We start from the raw sequence: 19,725 nt of genomic DNA, 5'->3' as shown, positions 1-19,725 counted from the left end.
AACATTTGAAAGACAACATTCGTGAAGTTATGACTGATATACCGCCCCATATGTGCCGAAAAGTCATCGAAAATTACCTGTTCCGGATCAAGGTGTGCGAGGAAGCCCTAGGTGGACATTTGAATGATGTTCCACACATAATGGCATAAACCAAACTTTAATTTGAAATAAAAGTTTCATCGAAATTCGAATTCTAAGTGTGTTTTATTTCAATTTACTTTCGGAATTTAAAGTTGGAAAACCTTGTATATTATGTGCTCAGAGAATGCAGGAAAACAAGAGCGCGGACTGGAGAATTAACGCACGAATACTGGGAGAACACGCTTACCGAAGGAACGGTTTCTTCTCTTCGCTGGTGGGCATGAAGTGAATAGATTGATGGAATCTCTCATTCATATAAGCTGTTTCTCTGAGCTTTATAGTCTCTGAGAGAAACAACTCATGGGTATATTATACTACTGCTGGGCCATTTAACACCGTATGATTGGAAATTTAGAATTTGGGCGCCTTACAAAATAAAATTCGTAGCCCTTTTGTTATTCAGTATCTAAAATACAGAACGATTGCAGATGACTGAGGGTTAACTAATCTACGTACTGACGTAGTTGTTACCTTAAATTTTAAGAGCACGGTCAAGATAAATCCATTCTCGCTTAGGGGGTGCGTATTACCCACTTCTCCTATACTTGCTGCTTGCGCTGTGGGACAAGGACTGTTTGGGATGTTTGCATACAATTCGGACGTTAGCCTCCATGGTAGAGATAAGCAAACCTTTCGCGAACGGTACGAAAGAACTAGTTTTGAACCCGGTTGGGCTGGGTGAGAAGAAATGTACATCGAGTGAAAAGGTTTTGATCTCTCAGAATACAGAATTTCATCTGTTACGAAGTGTCATCGTTTTCAATTTAATGTTATACCTTTAAATCTTTAATTAATTATTCTTTATTAGTTAACTAGCACATTAAATAAATATTTACAAAATTATTTGTTTCTCATTTTACTCGCTGTCTTATCAACATGTTCTCTAATTAGCTATATTTCGTTTCGCTGTTATTTTCACATTTCGCATATATTCCATTCACGTTATCCCTAGTTTAACTTAAATTCCCTAACGTTTACCGTTACTGTTACATTTCTGCTTCTCTTCTCGGGCTTCTTTACAACTTTTTATAAAAGAGGCAAATTTTGCACGTGCGCCAGTTTTGTCGTAACAGATTTTTTGCGTTAACGGCTGGTTCCAAAATGCGTTGTAAATGTAAATACTGGTCCTACGCTGATAGGTTTGGATTACGATTCATGATGATACGCGGGTGCTGGATAACACTCACGACTAACAACATATTGCAATATTTCGAAGAGTTTTTTTTTGTCTGTGCTTCACATCGGTGTGATTTGGTTGCTGAGGGACAAAAAAGCTGGGAAAATCTGGCGACTAGACTAGTTGGCGCCTACGTTCGAGCATAGATATATTGGACAGGTTTTGCTTCTGTTTTTACTGAATAATTTTATGCCGATATTGATAGAAACAGAAGGGTGCACAATTGTGATTTGGTTAACAGTGCGTGACAGAGAAACATATACACTAACTGGGATATAGAAGATATACGTTAAGCAAATAAATAAATGTTCTTTAGATTCAAAGATACTCGTAACAGATCCAGCAATAGCCAGCGACGACTACCGACCGGATCAAGATATAAGCTACACAAAAAACTACAACGTAGTGACGGATTTGAAAATCATTCATTTCTAATTTTAATTCTACAGGTTTTAGTTTTATCTCTCTCTCTCTCTCTCTCTCATCTTCATTGTTTCTATGGATGGAGTCAGGAAAAAAGGATCAAATTTTCAACATTTGAAGGTTTAGTGAGAAAAGATGATGAACTCGAAATAAATTATGTGCAAACATAAATATGTTAGTATGAGATGGATAAGTTGAGTTACAAGGCTCGGTTTCTTTTTGTTTGTTTTTAGAGAGATTTTCTATGTTGAACTGTTAGTTATGCTACAAGGAGATACCCTTATCTCGTAGGTAGAGTTACGGAGAAATGAAAGTTATTCGTTAGGAAAGTTATTTGCATCAATTCAATGAGCTAAGTCCGCTGAAAACGATTCGACCGTTCAAATACAGATGTCACTAGCTTAAAATAAGGTACGTTAGAGAACTTTGGCGTTACTTTCCTTCTAGTGTCATCTTGCAGTCGCACGGTGAAATGTTCTTGGACAATGTTGTCACAAACCGTTGAACTCTCCACCATAGTAATTGAACTCCTAACCGATTCTGTTAAGGCTAGTGTTTATGGAATGCCACTGTGTACCTAGCCGAAAAATAAAACAAAAGCATTTAACAAAACATAAACCATTTGACCAACGAAACCAAAAGCGAAGCTCCCAAAACATTAACGCTGATTACTGGTTGTGGCGGCGGAGAGAGAATCGTGGGGTTTCTACTGCTGCACCAGGAACACATGTGAGCTGCTGGGAGGGAAAAAGATGGATGGTAGGGTGAGTGCTGTGTGAATCAGTATCGGGATCCAACTTTTACCTGGACAATGGCATATGGTTAGCTATGGGAATAGAGAAAAAAAAACCAAAGTGCGGGTCGGAAAGCGATTTGGTTGTACATTAGTTCACTTTGAGAAACTGCGACACGAAGGTAGGAGCCATACCTTTACGGTCGAAATGTCTCACTCGCACGAACAGGAACGCTGCTACTAATGAAGCGACGGCTAGCACTAACAGCAGCATGACCAGTCCGCCAACGAAGCTGGGCACCGACATACAGATGGTCTCCGGGTCTACGGTGCGCTGGGATTGGATTACCACGGTTTCGTTGCTGGCGGCATTATTCAAGGCAAAGTTGACGTCCCCTGGGGCGACAACCTGGATTATACGTTCAGTGTTGACATCGGTCATTTCCTGAGCGTCACGTTTGTAGATACGTGGCTTAACAACGACCGTCATAGTGTCACGTCGTCGCCGAGCTCCACGTAAGTCCTCGAGACCTTCAACTGAACGTGGGCGACCACCTAAGCTGACCAGGTTACCATCGTTGACCATTTCGTCCTTCCTCTTAGTGACCGTCACGTATCCCGACTGGCCTGGTGGTGGTGGTGGAGGCAAGTTAATGCTATCGTGGATTTCATTTTGGATTTGATTTTGACTTTGGTTTAGCTGTGGGGCATCCGACTGAGCGGATCCGTCTTTGTTTTCAGCTGAGTTGGCGGAGGTCTGTGCTTGTGGGGGTGGTACTACATTGTCCTGGTTCTCTGAGTATGCTCCCGAGGCATCCGATGGATGGCGTGGATCTGGATAGGCTGGCGGAACTCCGTACTCTGGCAGAGCTGGGGGTCCATATTCTCCGCTAAGGGCACCAGGGGATCCATATTCTCCAGAAATTCCATTACCAGTCAGAGCGGGAAGTCCATAGTCCCCTCCTCCGCACTTGGGTTCCGGGCAGTTGTATCGGCAAACCTGAATGACACATTGGAAGTGCACATTCATCGAATCGGGGAATTTGAACGCTTGGAAGTAGGCGAAGGACACCACAGAAGCTGATGGACCGAAGTTCTTGATCTTCTGGAATTTGCTCATGATTTTCGGCCGCACAACGCAGCCGTGCTGATCGACCAGCTGAATTGGGGCACGCTTTCCGTCGTGGGCTACGCAGTTGCGGACCAGCATGTCGAATTTGTTCTCGTCGTCCTTGATGGCCAACACCATGGTCATTGTTTGACCGATCTTCACAATACCGGACACTTCGGAAGCCCATGGTCCCTTTCCGACCTGAATCTGCATCCAGCACTGAAGGTTATCGCCAAGGAAGTTCGCCGTCACAGCATGAAGCATATCAACTTGGAATGGACGGAACGTAACGGCCTTCTCGTAGAAGTCGTACCAGGTGCAGCGCAGCTTGCGGGCCTATAACAAACGAGTGGTGATTAGTGGATTGGTGTCTGTTCACAGAATTATTGCAGCCTACCTGATCCCAAACTTCTTGCACGTATGGGTCGTATTGGATGATAATTGTGTTTTCCACATAGCTGCCGGATGGTGTTGGGGCACCAAAGTTGGCCGCGTTATGGTTGGCCGAGCTGCTCATACCACAGCTATTTAGGAAGATTTCGAAGGTGGCGCTCAGATGTCCGGTTCCGGGCTTCAGATGTACACAGTGCGGATCGCTGTAGAATCCCTTCGAGAAAATCATTCCGTAGAAGGGTCGGTCGAATTCGATGTTGACGCGCATGTGCGTCTTTTCGCACTGCACCTGCAGGTGCTTGATCTGAGGGCTATCGTTCGAGCCCGACAGGGGCCATGGGTCGTCTCCACCGCTACTGCTGCTACTACTGCTGCTACCACCGCCGCCGCCACTCAACAAACCAGGCGTTCCGTATACTGGTGATGGTGCTGGCGGACCATAGACGGCTCTGTGCTCCAAGGGCAGTTGGGCCGAATCTACAAGGGGAGCATCACAGTCGACATTCTGAAGAGTAAGAGCAGAAAAAGTAGAGCATAATTAGCGTTGGTCGGTGAGTGGGTAAGGGGCATTTTTACAACTGCGACAGGTGGTACGAGAGGAAACGGGCATGTTTCGTTTGCACTTTAATGTGCGGTTGATTACACATGGGGAAATGTATTTTACTCGGTCTGTTATACGCTTCATGTAGTGATATTTTAATTGCCACTAAACGGAACTGACAATGCTGAGTCTCCCGAAACGCATTCACAAACGAAGCGTAAGCGTAATTTGGCTGAACTTTAGGGTTGAAAATAACCGTCGTAAAAAGAGTGGACACAAAAAAGGCCTTCCCATTCGCAGGTTACGAAACGACAAGACTGACACTGATTTGCCGAATCCCGTTCTAGGTTGGATGGCGGTCAGAGTTACGAAAGCAAAAATTGTGGGCGGCTGGCTTGATCATTTGCGGGACTTGTTGCGCCAGATTCGGTGTTGGTTGAAGTCTCTCGTTGACCGAAAACGCGGATAACATGTCTGTTAAAGGTCTCTGTGTCACTCGTTAGAAGTTATATACAATTATTTGTGCGTATATGCTACATGGTCTGAAGCGAAATGTGCTCCGTCATAAGGTCAGATGTCCTCGGACAAATTAGTTATTTGAATGAGATTCCATCACATTCAAAATGATGTCACTTAAATGTGATGAGATTCAATTCAAATCATCAATTTGTCCAGAATTTCTGACTTTCGCACGAAACACATTTCGTTCATCGCTACGTATTTGATTAAAATGGGAACGACGTAAAATGTATATGGATTGAACATGAATATTCAAAAAATTTAGGGCATGCAAAGTATGTTTGCAACGATATTCACAGGTGAACGTAAATTCACAACAAACTTTCCGATCGCCAATAAACTAATCTTGAAACAACTTCTGCACCTGATTTGGCCATAACCAATTATCTATCGTTTGAATCGGTCCATTCTGGGCGTGCGGCCCGCTTCATGTGCACCGTAGAGCCGGAAATACCTGTCACTGTCAATACGTAGGTATAGATAGCAAATCAATTGGGTAGAAAATTGCTTTATGAGTTTCGCTTCTCATCCTTCGTCATGATGATGGACATTGCCGTTCCGTTCGTTGACAATCGACAATCGCAAGTGGTGCACCGGTGCACCAGTAAATGACAAGCAAACAAGCAAATCCTCGCTTTTGTCATTAGTTCTTCAAAGTAGCTTTCTCAACAGCTTTTCCTCCGACAGCTCACATGCACACCAAATGCAAGAAAAACCAACAGCAAACCCATCCGAGAACTGGTTGCAGGCGAGTTCGTGTTGGGGGGGAAAACTGTAGCAACTTTCTAGGCCAACAATTACTACCGGCTATGGTGTGGTGCGGCAGGGGACCTTCAACTGACGAAAAAAGGAGAGTGATGATCTGATAGATAGTAAAACCGCTCAACTCCGGGGATGGTATTTGAGATGATAGTACCAGCCAAGCGGAATGCAACTTTTCACTACTCTCGAATGCAAGTGAGCATTTGCGCTTTCAATGCACACATCTCGCAGATGTTTTTATTTTGTTGGTAGAGAAAGAGAGTGGTGGACATGCATCCAAACGGCACCGTAGAAGATTTCCCTTTTTAGTTACACTCGTTCGGCTCGGAGAAAGATACACTAATAGGGCTCTAATGTGAGGCAAAGTATCTTTTTCTGCACTACGCGCTTTTATCGTAAAAGCGTATACGTAAACGTTTACTATTATTTTTTTTCATGTTGTCGTTCTTAACCACATGGGAGCTTTCCATTCCTGTGTTTACAACCTCAGAGCGCGATCCCACGCCGAGCTATTTCCCTGTTTGTGGCTGCCCAATTTGGAGTAAAAAAAATGGGTGGGCGCAACTAATGAAACACTAATGTGTGAAAGATTCACACCCGTAGACGTTATCGCTCAGGTTGGTGGTTCAATTAGAGGTAAGCAACTTTTGGGAGGTAAAAATAAAAAATATATTCAAAAATAAAAAAAAACAAATTTGTTCTGCATTTGAATATTTTTTAAACTTTCTGTTATAATGAGGATTTTACTAAGTATCAGGATAGCTAAATTTCATAATAATTTTACTGATAGGACATGACATTGAGATAATATCGTATTTAATCATCAATGTTCCGCAGTTCACGACAAATGAACCGAACTTAAATTCGTGTTCATGTTGCTCTATGCAATCGAGACCAGTATGTCTCGAAAAAAAGAATCCATCACATCCAGCATCCACCGTGGTCTGATCGTAATCTGAAACGTTTGAAAGCAGCGAAGTTGTATTAGCCAGATATCAAGACCGCGTGCAACCTACTTTGAAATTTAACTCCAAAAGATTCTGGGAATTTGTTAACAACCAAAAGAAATAATCCGCTCTACCGACTGTGATGACACGTGGCAATGTAGTAGCTTTCAGCAAGCATCTGTGAGTTGTTTCGCTGCCAATTAAAGGGTGTTTTCGTCAAGGAATGTCTTAATAATGAGCACAATGTCTCCTTGACTGATAATAGAAACCCATCTTGCAACGGTTAGGTCACTACCTAGAATTAACCAGGACATCGTTAAAGACGCTTGCTATAAGCTGAAACACTCTTCCAATCCTGGACCGGAATGAATCCCCTCCGTTGTTTTGAAAAAAGTGTACCGATAGTTTGTCTTATCCACTGAGTTTCCTTTTGAACCGCTCCATAAATTCTGGCATATTTCCCGAAATATGGACGAAGACCTATGACTTTCCAGTTTATTGGAAAGGGAGTAAGAAAGAAATGCAGAATTCCAGAGGGATGGCTTGCTTATGTGCAATATATAACTTTTCTTCGAACTCATCGTCTTGGATTATATCTGCAATACATGCAAGGGCTATGAAGCTGAACAACAACATGGATTTCTTCCGAAGCGATCCAGAACCACTAGCCTAGTTGTTTATACATCGTTCATTGCTCGTGCTCTACGTTCGCGTTATCAAATAGACGCAGTTTTCACCGTTTTTTCGGTGGCTTTCGATAACATCATTCACTAGATAATAATTGCTAAACTCAGCCGTCTCGGGGTTTCAACGGCTCCTTTATAAGTTGCCCCCAATCCTATCTGGTAAATCGGCAGATGTCCGTTAAAATCGGTGACACTATATCCAATCCTTTCGGTATTACTTCTGGTGTTCCCCAAGGATGTCAATTAGGACCAGGGCTCTGCATAGTCATACTCAACTGAGGATAGTCAGCTGACTATTTGACTGATTATATCAGTATTCAGTTAGTAATGATTTTTGGCTTTTACACGCAGTTTCTCCGCCAAAACGACTAAACAGTCAGTCGGGCGTTTAGTCGCTATCTCACTCTACCGACTCGACTATATCATTTCATTCTTCCCAGTCTAATTGTTCTCATTGCATTTTGAAGTGATTTCCCCCAAAACGAATTCGTTCGTCCCTTTCTCTCTCCCATGTACGTGTGCATGCATCGATGTTTGAGTTCAACGTGGTTTGACATACACTACAGGTGAGCTAGATTATTTTGTATCATACACGAAAATTACTCACACGTATAAAATAGCGTCAGTGTGTGTACGCTGTTTTGCTCGCTAATACTAACGCGAGGACCTACTTGATAAATGTCTAAGTTCGTTGGTTTGAGTTCACGATGGGTAGACAATAAACCGTCCATTGATGGGGTAACTTCTTTTTTGCATCAGAAATCATGTTTTCGTTCCTCTTTATATAGACGTAAAAATAAGATTGCGTACGCGGGTATAAATTTCGTTCCTAGGGGAGTAGAAATGTGGATGTGGAAGTCACTTGAATGAAGAGGCAGATTTGTATGTATGAATCGAGTCAGTTAAAATAACCACTGACTGGACTAGTTCACCAGTCATCCTCGCTAGTCAACGCTAGTCAATTCATTTTCTATTCAAGTCACTTTTTGTTGGCGGCGACTTCCGAAGCAAATGAAAGATTACATTTTTAGGGAGTAATCAACACATTTCACATAAAAATAATGAACTATGATAAAATTTTCCATATAGAATGAATATCCCCTAAAAGAGTATCAAGTTTTCTGCAAGGCATGATGAACAGATGTTTTGATGATGGATTTTTTGTGGATATGAAATATAAAATAATTTAAATACACTCTGTCCAACTTCTATAAGACCAGGTGATGATGTTGCTGCTTGGTGTCATTGTAAACAAACAATGCTTCAATTTATATTCTATTGTGTAGGTATTGGTGACTACAATACACTGCATGATTTTCATATGTGTGTGTGTAAACGAATGTTTTTTTATTTTTCAAGTGTCAAGTTTCTATAAGATCAGTTACATATTCCCTTGTTTAAGTTGTTTTGATCAATAGATATGGAAAATTCCGAAGGGAAATGTGCTCACAGAGAGAGAAGATAGACAAATCAACGCATTTGACCAAGAAAATGTTGCCATCAGAGAAACTGCTCGTTGGATTGGACGATCCCATCAAGTAGTGCTCAATTATTTGAAGAATTCTCAAGGATACGGTAAGAAGGTGAGAGCTCCACGTAAATCGAAGCTCTCTAACCGAGATAAGCGGGAAATAACTAGAACAGCTTCGAATACCTCAAAATCGCTTATGAAAATAAAACAATATCAAGGTCGCAATTTCGGGAACATGGAAAAATATCGAGAAAATCGTTCAGCAGCATTTGGTAAATAGTATTACAACACGAATTTTCTAGTTTATTAGCCGAAATGGCAAGGTTGTCAATTATTGACATGGAAAACAGTCGATCGTTCTGAATTTTTCATTGATTTCATTGATGATACTTATGAATTTTGAAATGGTCTTATAGAAACTGGACAGCCGAAATTATCATATTTAAGCACAATAAATAAACAAACAACCCTTTTGAACGAAATTGACGTTAAATATACTTTATTCTAAGCATTCAACAATGTATGAATGTATCTTGTTGAAATTCGAACTGTTTGTGTTGCAACGAAATAGAATTAGGGTGGTCTTATAGAAGTTGAACAGAGTATACTAGCCGAGTAAGAGTAAGTACTACGATTTTAATTAAGCAAAGAACACAAATCAATTATATTCATTCAAGATCAAAAGACTTGTTACTGTCTTCAGAGATGATAATCTGACAGAAGGTACACTTACTTCACCACAAATCAATTTAAACGAAGCAAAAGAGACGAAACTGAATTAAACCTTACACGCGAAGCTCACAACACCTTTAGGAACAGTTTCAACGAAGTGGCAAATTGATGATCAGCGTCGCGTTCAGAAAAAAAAATCATTACTAACAAAATCGACTGTTATGCAAAAACATTTCGAATCGATCGTAATCACGTTCCTTACGTTTGGTGGTCATTAAACTCTAGGCAGTAGGGGAACCCGGGGCAAGAGTGCCACCTTAAGCTAATACGCGTTTTTGAATGCTTCTTCTTCTTGAATGGCGTTAACGTTCCCTGTGGAACTTTTTCCGTCTCAACGTATGTATTAACTAGCGTCATTTATTAATACTTAGTTGAGATTTCTTAAGTCAAATAACACACCTTGAATGTATTCCGAGGGGCAAGCTCTAGAATACGCGTGACCACAGTGCAAGTCGCAGGAAGACGCTAACCACTCGGCCACGGGTGCACACGTTTTTAAATGCTCTTTTGTTAATTTTTTTTCCATTTTTTTTGCTGGTCTATGAAAAAAGCACTGTGAAATTCACGGTGGTTCCAAAGAACGCAAACTCATGTTCTGGTGGCGTTCACGAAAACCGGCAAGCCAATCTTCTCCGGCCAATTTGGATGTTTTGTCGAAAGAGTGATCTAAATTATTTCACTTTGTGATTTTATACCCTAGGTTCGGGATGTCGTGTGTCGTCAGCTCATAAAACAACTTCTGCATATTAAGGATGTGACTCACGAGTTACTCCTCCTGTTGTTCAGAAAACACAGTTTTAATACGGCCTAACTTCTACACATATTTGGCCAATGTTCTTCTGAGCAAACTATATTTCTCCGCAGCTCGTCTCCATGATTTACAGAATGTACGGCAACAACCATAGTTTCCATCTGCCACTGGTTTCGGAACGAAATCCGTTCATATTCACAAACCATGACCACAATAAGAACAACCACGATTACACTATTTGCGTTTGACAGATCGAATTCGAGGTTACGACTATGGCATTTTTACCCCGGTAATAATGGCTCCTTTTGCCCCGGAAGTTGAGAGATAACACATTCATTCTTTATTGAAATAAATGCGTACGATTAAAATTAGTTCATACAGTTAGTTTAAGAAAATGATTATTCTATTTGTATTTATGGGTGGAGTCATGCAAACATATAGAAACTGAGGGTATTTCGTTAATTTGCGCCTGTGCGTTCTTATATAGATTGCAGTTGTAAGAAGCTCAGTTAGTATTTATCTGTTATCCAATAAAAAATATTTAAAGGTCTGGCTGATAATATGTGAGATATACGCAGTATCTGTATAAAACAAAGTTCTGTAGTTAAATAATTGTAAAAGATGGAAATAGGCAAAATAATCAGATGGGCACTCTTACCCCGAGTTCCCCTACCCCCAATTGGCAAGGTTTGCTGGAGTTTATTTTCACGCTCCTCGCAGTAGTGTTTACAGTGAAAGACTGTTCTCTGAAGCTGGTGTACGAAGCTAAGCGTAATCGGTTGGTAAAAAAGTTTATAATAAAAGTAATGGTGGTAATGATTTAATGTTATAAGTTGATATTAATTTAATTTTGAAAAAAAATATTTATCTTGTGTCAATGAGAAATTATTGATTTTTTTCTAATATCCGGTATCCGGCCGGATAGCCAATTTCGGCCGGATAGGCTAGAAACCGGATATCCGTTTCATCTCTTCACATCATGGACAACAGTCGAGCTGAAATATCAGAAACGTTTCAAAATATACAAGTTGCTGAGCAAGGTACTTTCTATGCTATCCAATAAGTCAAAGTTCTTACCCGTAAAAGAGTTTTGCAAGAACCATAATAAGTGATAATTTGAAGGCGCAATATCTCACATCACAGCTAAACTTAGGAAAAATAAAATCCAAATTGTAATAGAGACATTAGGTTTGATAGAGCCTGGTGGAATACGACGAATTTCATATTGACGAATTCTCAGCTCAGCTCAGAATATAGATCTCGCAATAGTCCCAATAGTTTTTTCGCTCAACATTGTTTGAAATGATTAGATTTTTCATCACTCGTTACTATTTGCTACAAAAAACGTGTTTTCGGTCAAATAGCATGGAACCAATACATTGTTGTGTTTTACGTTCCCAAGCTGCACTAGATGCTCATGAATAGTGGTTTTAGAAATTTGTGGTGAATCTGCTAAAGCTTTTTTTTCAACCCTTCACAATGAAGACACATTTACGCGATTTTTTGCGAACATTTTTCATGCACCAATCTCAAGCTTTTTCTGTGGAAAAATATGAATTCTTGTTTCTTTGACAGTTGCCTCTGCCCACATCAGAAAGTTGGAACAAGACAATCAAGATGGACGCAACAATATATAAAAAAAAATCACTTAGGGTGCTCATACACTGTTTGACCGAAGCCAAATATTTGACTCTTTTTGACAGATAAAATTTGGTCAACGTGTACTGATCAAATATATTCTACACAAAACACGACAAGCAAATATTCAATTATTGGATGCCTAAAATATTTTTTCAGTCTGTTCTTCGAACCTGTCGGTACATGGTTAGGTTACCTTGGATATTTCAGTTGATTTTTTTCCATGTTCGGTGTTTGATATTGTATACTACTGTTTAAAATTGAAGAGTGGCAAACAAAATAGTGTTTGTACAAATATCAAATCAAACCTTATCTGTCAAAAAATATCAAATATTTGACCTCCGGGCAAACAGTGTACGGCCACCTTTAGCTTCACATCGATGGAATGATGTAAGCAATATTCAAGCTTGCTGCTGGACAATTAATAGCTTTCCGAATTTCTATGTATACTCTACTGAATTTTCTAATATGAATTGTGTCGAGTTTGAGATAAGCTTGAACTTACATTTGTAAGTAATATGAATTTGTTTCGCCAATCTCGTATACATTGTTTTCGTTGAAGGGACGATAGTTTGACAGATTCGCATGATTTCGCATGACTTTATCGAAAACATTTCGCAAGAACCAGTTTCGCACCTGAAAATTTCGCTCATTCTAAAACAAGTATAATTCTTGATCAGTGTACCGATTCGATTGTCATCAGGTGCGGCACAAACTTTCCATACAATCCAATAGAGACGTATTCCAAAAATATCACATTTCAATGAAGGAGAACATTATTGCAAGGAACATATCTCCAGATATACGACCCATGCTTCCGTGAAATATGTTTTTGTTCGTCTTCTATTTTCGCAATTGGTAATTCTCGAAAAATGGAAACGAAGCAGGTTTATACTGCCGTTCTACGTGTAGTTGTCCCATGATCAGCAACTGAGAAAAACGCAATCAAAGTTCAAGCATATTTGTCTTTCAGAAGCTTTAAACCTTTTAGTTCAGCAATGCACCGGGTTTTTTATAAGCAGTAAACTATTGTTTCATGAAATGTGACAAGATCCCCTCACTTGAATCAATCAAGCTTGGTTACGGGCTTAAAATTCATGGTGGGACAGTTATGTCTATTTAGAATATCAACATGGGACAATTGAAGTTGATGTTGTTTTTTGAAATACTGGGAACATACAATAATTTTTTTTGTGTTTTTCTGAAAGGTTATGCATAAAAACATCGTTTTATGAAGTAAAGTGAAATTTACCAAAAAGTAACATGTGAGAACTATATGTGAAACTGCAGTTTAATAGCATAAAAAAGTAAACACAATTGGTGCCGTAGCAAGTAGCATCGGTACGTAGTATATAGTAGTGCTATCGCTTGTGAATCGCACAGTGACGAATCGCTGGTCATCAGGCAAAAAATGAAAATTGCCTCAGTTGTTACGTAATATTTTTCCTTGCTTGCTGTAATATATATACCAATCCGATTTTTTATGACTTTTCGAAGCTTGACATATTGACGTCTTTTGATTATTTTTTGAAAGAAAGTACTTTACAATTCCTTATCAAATACAACTTCTGTGCAACGTATGAATGCATGATTCATATTTCATATCGGCTTGGATTCAAGCGTTGGTAAAAAAATCGAAACACATGTCATGTCACAAAAAAAAGTTCAGGTAAGAACTAATCGATATTTCAGCCAGGAATACCAATCAATGGAATTTTCACATTTAGGAATGCTTCAAAACTAGAATGGGTCTTATCATTGACAAACCAAAACCAGGAGGAGAAGATGATAATGAGTGTTTTCATTTGTAATCTAAAGGAAATCTTTCATATTTCTAGCAGAGTTTTTTTTTTATTTGCGAGGTCGTCCATAAATTACGTGATCTTTTGACGTAGGACTACGTCTAACCGGAAGATATAGGGGGTGAAATGGAAATCTAGGCACTGAACAAGTAGGAAAAAATGCAAGATTTGGAACGCTTATAACTCGAGCATTTCTCAATAGATCGCAAAGGTTTTTGCATCAATTGATAGGAAATATATCTACGCATCTATCATAACGAATAACATTTCATTTTTCTTGAGATAAATAATTGAATAATTGTGAAATATCAAGCATTGTCAAAATGCACTATGTGCCCATTTTTGATTGGTCCATTTTGTGCTCCTCAAATCGTACCGACCAAAACGGGCAACCAGAGCAGCAGCGAAATAGAATGAGCACGATTGGAAAAGAAAAAGAAAAAAATGAACGAAACATTGGTCGCAGTCTCACACATGCGTAATTCTCGAGCCAGCCAGTCAGCTTAAAAATCCCCGCTCCGCTGCCGTAACGATCATTCTAATTCAAACCGTACACCACATCAGTTCGCATCACAACACATCAACAAACCAACCCAAGCAGCCATGTCTGGACATGGCAAAGGAGGAAAAGTGAAGGGAAAGGCAAAATCCCGCTCGAATCGCGTTGGTCTGGAGTTCCCCGCAAGGGTAGCTAGGCCGAGCGCGTTAGTACCAGTGCAACAGTCCACCTAGTCGGCGTTACATAGTTTCGGCCGCCGAAGTGATCGAGTTAGCCGGCAAAGCTGCTCGCGACGATAAGAAAACCCGCATTCGGAACAGAACAAATTAAGTTCGGTGGACATCAAGACAACAGGCAGTTGCAGCGAGTGGCGAGTGGCAAACGCAATCGCAAAACGGCAGCAGGAGCAGAAGAAAAAAGTTTGTTCTTGGTGGCAAATCCAGAACAAGGCGGCATCGAGGGCGTTCGAAATGGTTTTTTTCAAAACCACGAGTACTAAGTTTTCTAAATTGGAACCATTCCATAAAACAAGGCGCTTTTCAGGGCCATTAGACCTTCCAAAAAAGAGTTTAGGAAATACAGTTCAATGCTTTCTAAAACATTATCCAAAATAATAATAAAACACAAATAATTGATGATTTTTTCATCATTTGTTTGCCAGAATCTGATGAGTATGTGAATTTGGCAGTTGTTCTGAGCTTATTGATAGTTGGGGACTTTCCTGATTATTCAATTTTCACCAATTCTTGAATTGTTTCCAGATTGAAAGTACAGTAATTTACAATTAGTTCGACATTTAGCTAATTGGACGGACATGTAATGCGACTTATTTAGTTGGACATTTTTGTAAACATAGAGATCCAAATTATGACCCCACATTGAAAGTCGACACTGTACCACTGTCATCGCAAATGTTCAATTACAGGTTAAAATCGCCTCCAATGCGACACTGAGTGGCGCTTCGGCACGTCGCATTGAATGTAATTTACTGTACAACATGTCGCAAAGCTGGATGGGAAGAAATTTTCCAACTGTGAAAGCTGTGGCGAGTGGCAATAAATCGCTAAACAGGAAGGTTTAGCCGAACAAGATGGGAATATCGAGTGATAACAAAACAATAAACTCTTTGGATTGAAGATAATTTTGTGATCCTGAAAAGGACCCTTTTTAGCCTGCATGTGAATCCAACGAGCGAACAAATCGTAATGAATGTATTTTTTTGCCATCGCCCCCTTTTAACGCTCATTCGTTCGTCTCGTTGGACTCGCCCCTCTGGCTGAGTCTGCCGATTTGTCTCTATCCTGTGAGTGTGCACCGCTAGAGTATAAAACACGCGGACCCCAAAGAAATATCTTATTTTCTTTCAAACCGTAAACCCGCGTGGTTGTACGGCATCGGCATCGTGGACGTAACAAAGGAGGACAAGTTAAGGGAAAGGCAAAGTCTCACTCGAACCGTGCAGGTCTCCAGTTCCCTGTTGGTCGCATTCACTGATTGCTCCGCAAGGGTAACTAGGCCGAACGGATTGGTGCCGGAGCACCAGTATACCTAACAGCGATTATAGACTTTCGGCCGTCGGAGTGCTCGAGTTGGCTTGCAAAGCTGCTCACGACAATCAGAAAACCCGCATCAAGAACAGAGCAGCTTCGGATCGGCGCTCATCAAGGCAACAATTAGTTTCAGTGAGTGGCAAAGTGTTTCTCCGGCACGTCGCATTAAATGTAATTTACTGAACAACATGTCCCAAGCTGGATGGGAAAAAATTTTCCAACTGTGAAAGCTGTGGCGAGTGGCAAACGCAATAGCTAAACAGGAAGGTTTAACTGAACAAGATGGGAATATCGAGTGATAACAAAAACACAACACCAAAGGTTCTTTTCAGAACCATCAACATATTCATGAAGAGTAAACAGTAAACTAATCCATTTTTAAGGTAGATAGGTAGGTATTCACGTAGGAGAAGAAAATAAAACAATATATTTAAAATATATATTTAACAAAAGCTGTCCCCTTTGTATAGTCCTACGTCACTCCGGTTATGTCCCCGACATTACCCACCCGTCTTTTTTCAATAGGATTGGACGGCATCAGATAAAAAATGGATGCCAGATTCATGTTCAGCATCCCGAAATTATGTAAAAACCTTTTTTTTTTCGCATTTAACCCTTTCGCTACGGCAGTGTGCTCCGTCGGAGTGATACCGCTGAACGGAGCACTGCGCCGAAAAGTGTGCATATCTGGCTGGTGTGATCGATGTGTACTATCACCCCAATGTCCTGGAAAAAAGGTAATGAAGATGGTGATTTTTCGAGCCACATAGCATGCGCTGCCATAACTATATCTCAAATAGTGACGTCAGTCGTTGTGTTTATATTCGATTGCCTACCACATCTATGTGAAAATGCTATTTTCAGTATGTGTTTTATCAATGATAAACATACATTTTATTGAAGTTCCCGCTGATTATGAATATAATGTAACAGCGTGTGGTGAATATTTGTGAAATTACGTTGAAAAAGACGAATGAAAGTGATATATCAGTACAAAATTTTCACTCCCCCACGGCCATAGAAGCGAACGTTTCGTTAGTTTTATCGTACCACATAGATATTAATATGGGTCTCAGTGACGGTGTGTGTGATATGAGAAAATAGTGTTCAATTAAGCAGCATTTCACCGAAAATGTAAATGCTTCCGAGGACTAAGAATACGACTGCTCTCTGGACCTTTTTGCTGTATAAATAATGGAAATAAGTAACAATACAATTGCCATCGACTTTGAGAATAGAATTGGGAATTCGATATGGTATTGTCATTGCTCAGTGTGTTCGACATCTCCGCAGGGGACTTTCATATCTTCGTCACCCTTTACGCTTATATGTGGAAAAATCGAGACAAATACCGCCAGAAAATCGCAGCTTCACTTTCTACATGTAGTTACCGAAAGAGACCCCCGTGACAGGCGACGAACTTTGTATAAAATAAAAATAATAAACAAATAACCCTCCTTTCCATTCAAAATCTTCCGTATAAACTTGGACTGACGGTTTCTCAGTGCTGACGGCAGAAACTTTCTTTACTGTAAACTCGAGACACCCTCGGCCACACGGATGACGGCGTTTGTGATGCTTTACGACTCACGTTATTCACATCGTCGGTAAATCGTCGCAGTGAGCAAACAATCCTCTTTCGGTAAGCCAGAGGCGAAAGTGAGCTGAGCGGACCCCAAGAATCGATACACCCTAGGGCGCATTGTTCCGTTCGGCTTGGCCCATTCGTTTCTTACTATCAATGAAATTAAAAGGCCCAAAATGGAGCGCCTGACAGCGGAGTTGGACTACGAGTAACATACCAACCATTATCCCTTCGCGGGTTAAATTTGGTATCGTCGAATTTAAATCGGACATCAGCTCTTCTCGTACCTGCGGGTTGTTACCAGAGTGCCGGCTTTGTATTGCGCTAATCATGCCGCAGCAGGTTGACCAGATTGTTCGACATTCCTTTGAATGGTTCGGTCAGTAATTGGTGTTGACAGCTATGTGTATTGTGTTGTCAAAAATATTTTGGAAGTAATTTAAATCGTTCTCTTTCCTCAAGGCGTGCTTCCGCCGGTTTACGTTATTGGTGTAGCAAGTTAGCATTTCTGGTATGGTAGAGATTCCACATCTATTTCAGGTTGCCTTGCATATTGCGGATGATGCTTTTTAAAATTGTTTAGTCACTATTTCCTTCGACGATATTCCGATATGATATTATTTCCAGCTTCAAACGCTTCTTCCTATTCGTAACAATGAAATAATGGTAATAACACACAACCGGATGTTACGATCCGGCGTCTTATTGAGCGCGCAATCGATTGCTTTCGTAACAACTTTCTACCAATTTTGTGTGTGGTGATTCGGTTACCTCATCTGGTGCGAAGCGGATGAAATATCCAATCTTTATACCACTTTATTGGACCCGAAATTGGGCATAGCCGTTGTAATTTCCGTGTTAATCCGATGCAGTTGCTCAGCTCGCAGAGCCGTATTTGTAGGAGTTTGTTTTCTTCTTCTCATTCACTTTGCTTCGAACTTGCTTTCTGCTTCTCACACTAGCGTACAATTTATAGGGTGGTAATCAAGTTTTATTTTGTTGACATTAAAGTGAATTTTTAGAACCATTTATGTCTTGAATTGTTTAACTGCGAGGATCAAAATTGGATGCACACAATTACAGTGCATGTAAAAAAACGAAATAGAGGCAGTGTTACATTCAATTTTAAATTTTAAATTATTTTAAAATAATTTTTAGATTTGAGAAAGAGAAACTATGTACTAAGCTCTTCTAAATACTGAATATATTTCAGAGACTCTCTAGCGCAACGGTAACCCAGCTCAACATCAAACGCATTCACCCCTCCGTCCCAGACTCCCACTGTCGGCACTGGTCGTTGAAAGGGAAATTTGGAATTTAAAGCGAAAGTGGTTTCGCGGTTCGCTTTGCTACATAATTCACTGATCCGATGCTTCGTTTGAGGTAGTCGGCAGAGAGGAAAACGATATTTTGGTCCGCTAAGGTTTCCTTGCGCTGGAGCAAGATGTTCTCGTTCGAACCGTCTGACTTGAGCAGCGCACCGGACCGCCGACAGCCGGCTGATTATATACAGTTACATCATGACCCATTTTCGATTCGTGGAAGGGTCGTTGAAATGGAGTTTTTGCGAGCTTCACTGAATGTGAGCAGGAGGAAACTCATTGGAAGGGTTCGTCTGGATTTCTTCATTATGTTAATGTTATATCCCTATTGTTGTGTCGGCTAAGAACACGATACAACATGTCATTATGTTGTGGAGAAGGTTAATAAGAATTTACCTAATAGATGGCGTTATGCGTTCTTAGGTATTCTAGTGAACTATTTCTATACTTCGAAACGATATATGTAGAATAAACGTTATGGTATAAATTTGAAATTTTCTCGAGTTGAGTTTTGAACCGTAACAAGACCATTCGCGAGTCTGCTTCTTTGTTTAATTCTAAAGATGCGCTGCAGATGAATCGACTGGCTTAAAATGGTGCTGCCACAAGGAGCATGATATTTATGATATAGTTCTTTATTATCTAGACGTGATAGATTTCTTTGTCATAGTTCTATGAGATTTCGGAAACTATTTTTGAAAAGTTTGAGCTGTGACATAATAGAAGCTATGTAGTAGAAAACTATCGTTTAGTACTATGACCTAGAGTTTTTTGGTGTGCACACGAGTTATTTTTGTTTTTTGGATTGTTTGGTTGATAGATAGGAATAATTCAACTTATTTTTGTGCGTGTCATCACAGAAATACTTTTATCAGAACATAAACACAGATATAAATCTTAAACAGAAAAAGAAAAAAGTCGCGGCAGAACTACATACTTCTC

The 19,725-nt window shown here is 40.2% G+C and overlaps 1 protein-coding gene across 3 annotated transcripts in view; it reads right to left on the bottom strand.

The window, feature by feature from the left end:
* Positions 1-926: 926 nt before the first annotated feature.
* LOC129779483 (cuticlin-4) overlaps positions 927-19,725 on the bottom strand; it is a 50,851-nt gene continuing 32,052 nt past the window's right edge. For 2 of the 3 annotated variants that reach the window (XM_055786967.1, XM_055786968.1), the window contains exons 3-6: positions 3,983-4,483; positions 2,670-3,921; positions 2,546-2,567; positions 927-2,478 (exon numbers count right to left, since the gene is read on the bottom strand). In XM_055786967.1, the coding sequence (XP_055642942.1) occupies positions 2,448-2,478; positions 2,546-2,567; positions 2,670-3,921; positions 3,983-4,483 (1,806 nt within the window). In that variant the 3' untranslated portion in view covers positions 927-2,447. The remainder of the gene's footprint in view (positions 2,479-2,545; positions 2,568-2,669; positions 3,922-3,982; positions 4,484-19,725) is intronic. The other variant, XM_055786969.1, reaches the window with a different exon arrangement.

This window comes from Toxorhynchites rutilus, chromosome 3 (genome assembly GCF_029784135.1).
Source record: "Toxorhynchites rutilus septentrionalis strain SRP chromosome 3, ASM2978413v1, whole genome shotgun sequence".
NCBI classification, from domain to species: domain Eukaryota; kingdom Metazoa; phylum Arthropoda; class Insecta; order Diptera; family Culicidae; genus Toxorhynchites; species Toxorhynchites rutilus.
Note: the sequence above shows the minus strand (reverse complement) of the source record. Positions and strands in the feature narration are given on the sequence as shown.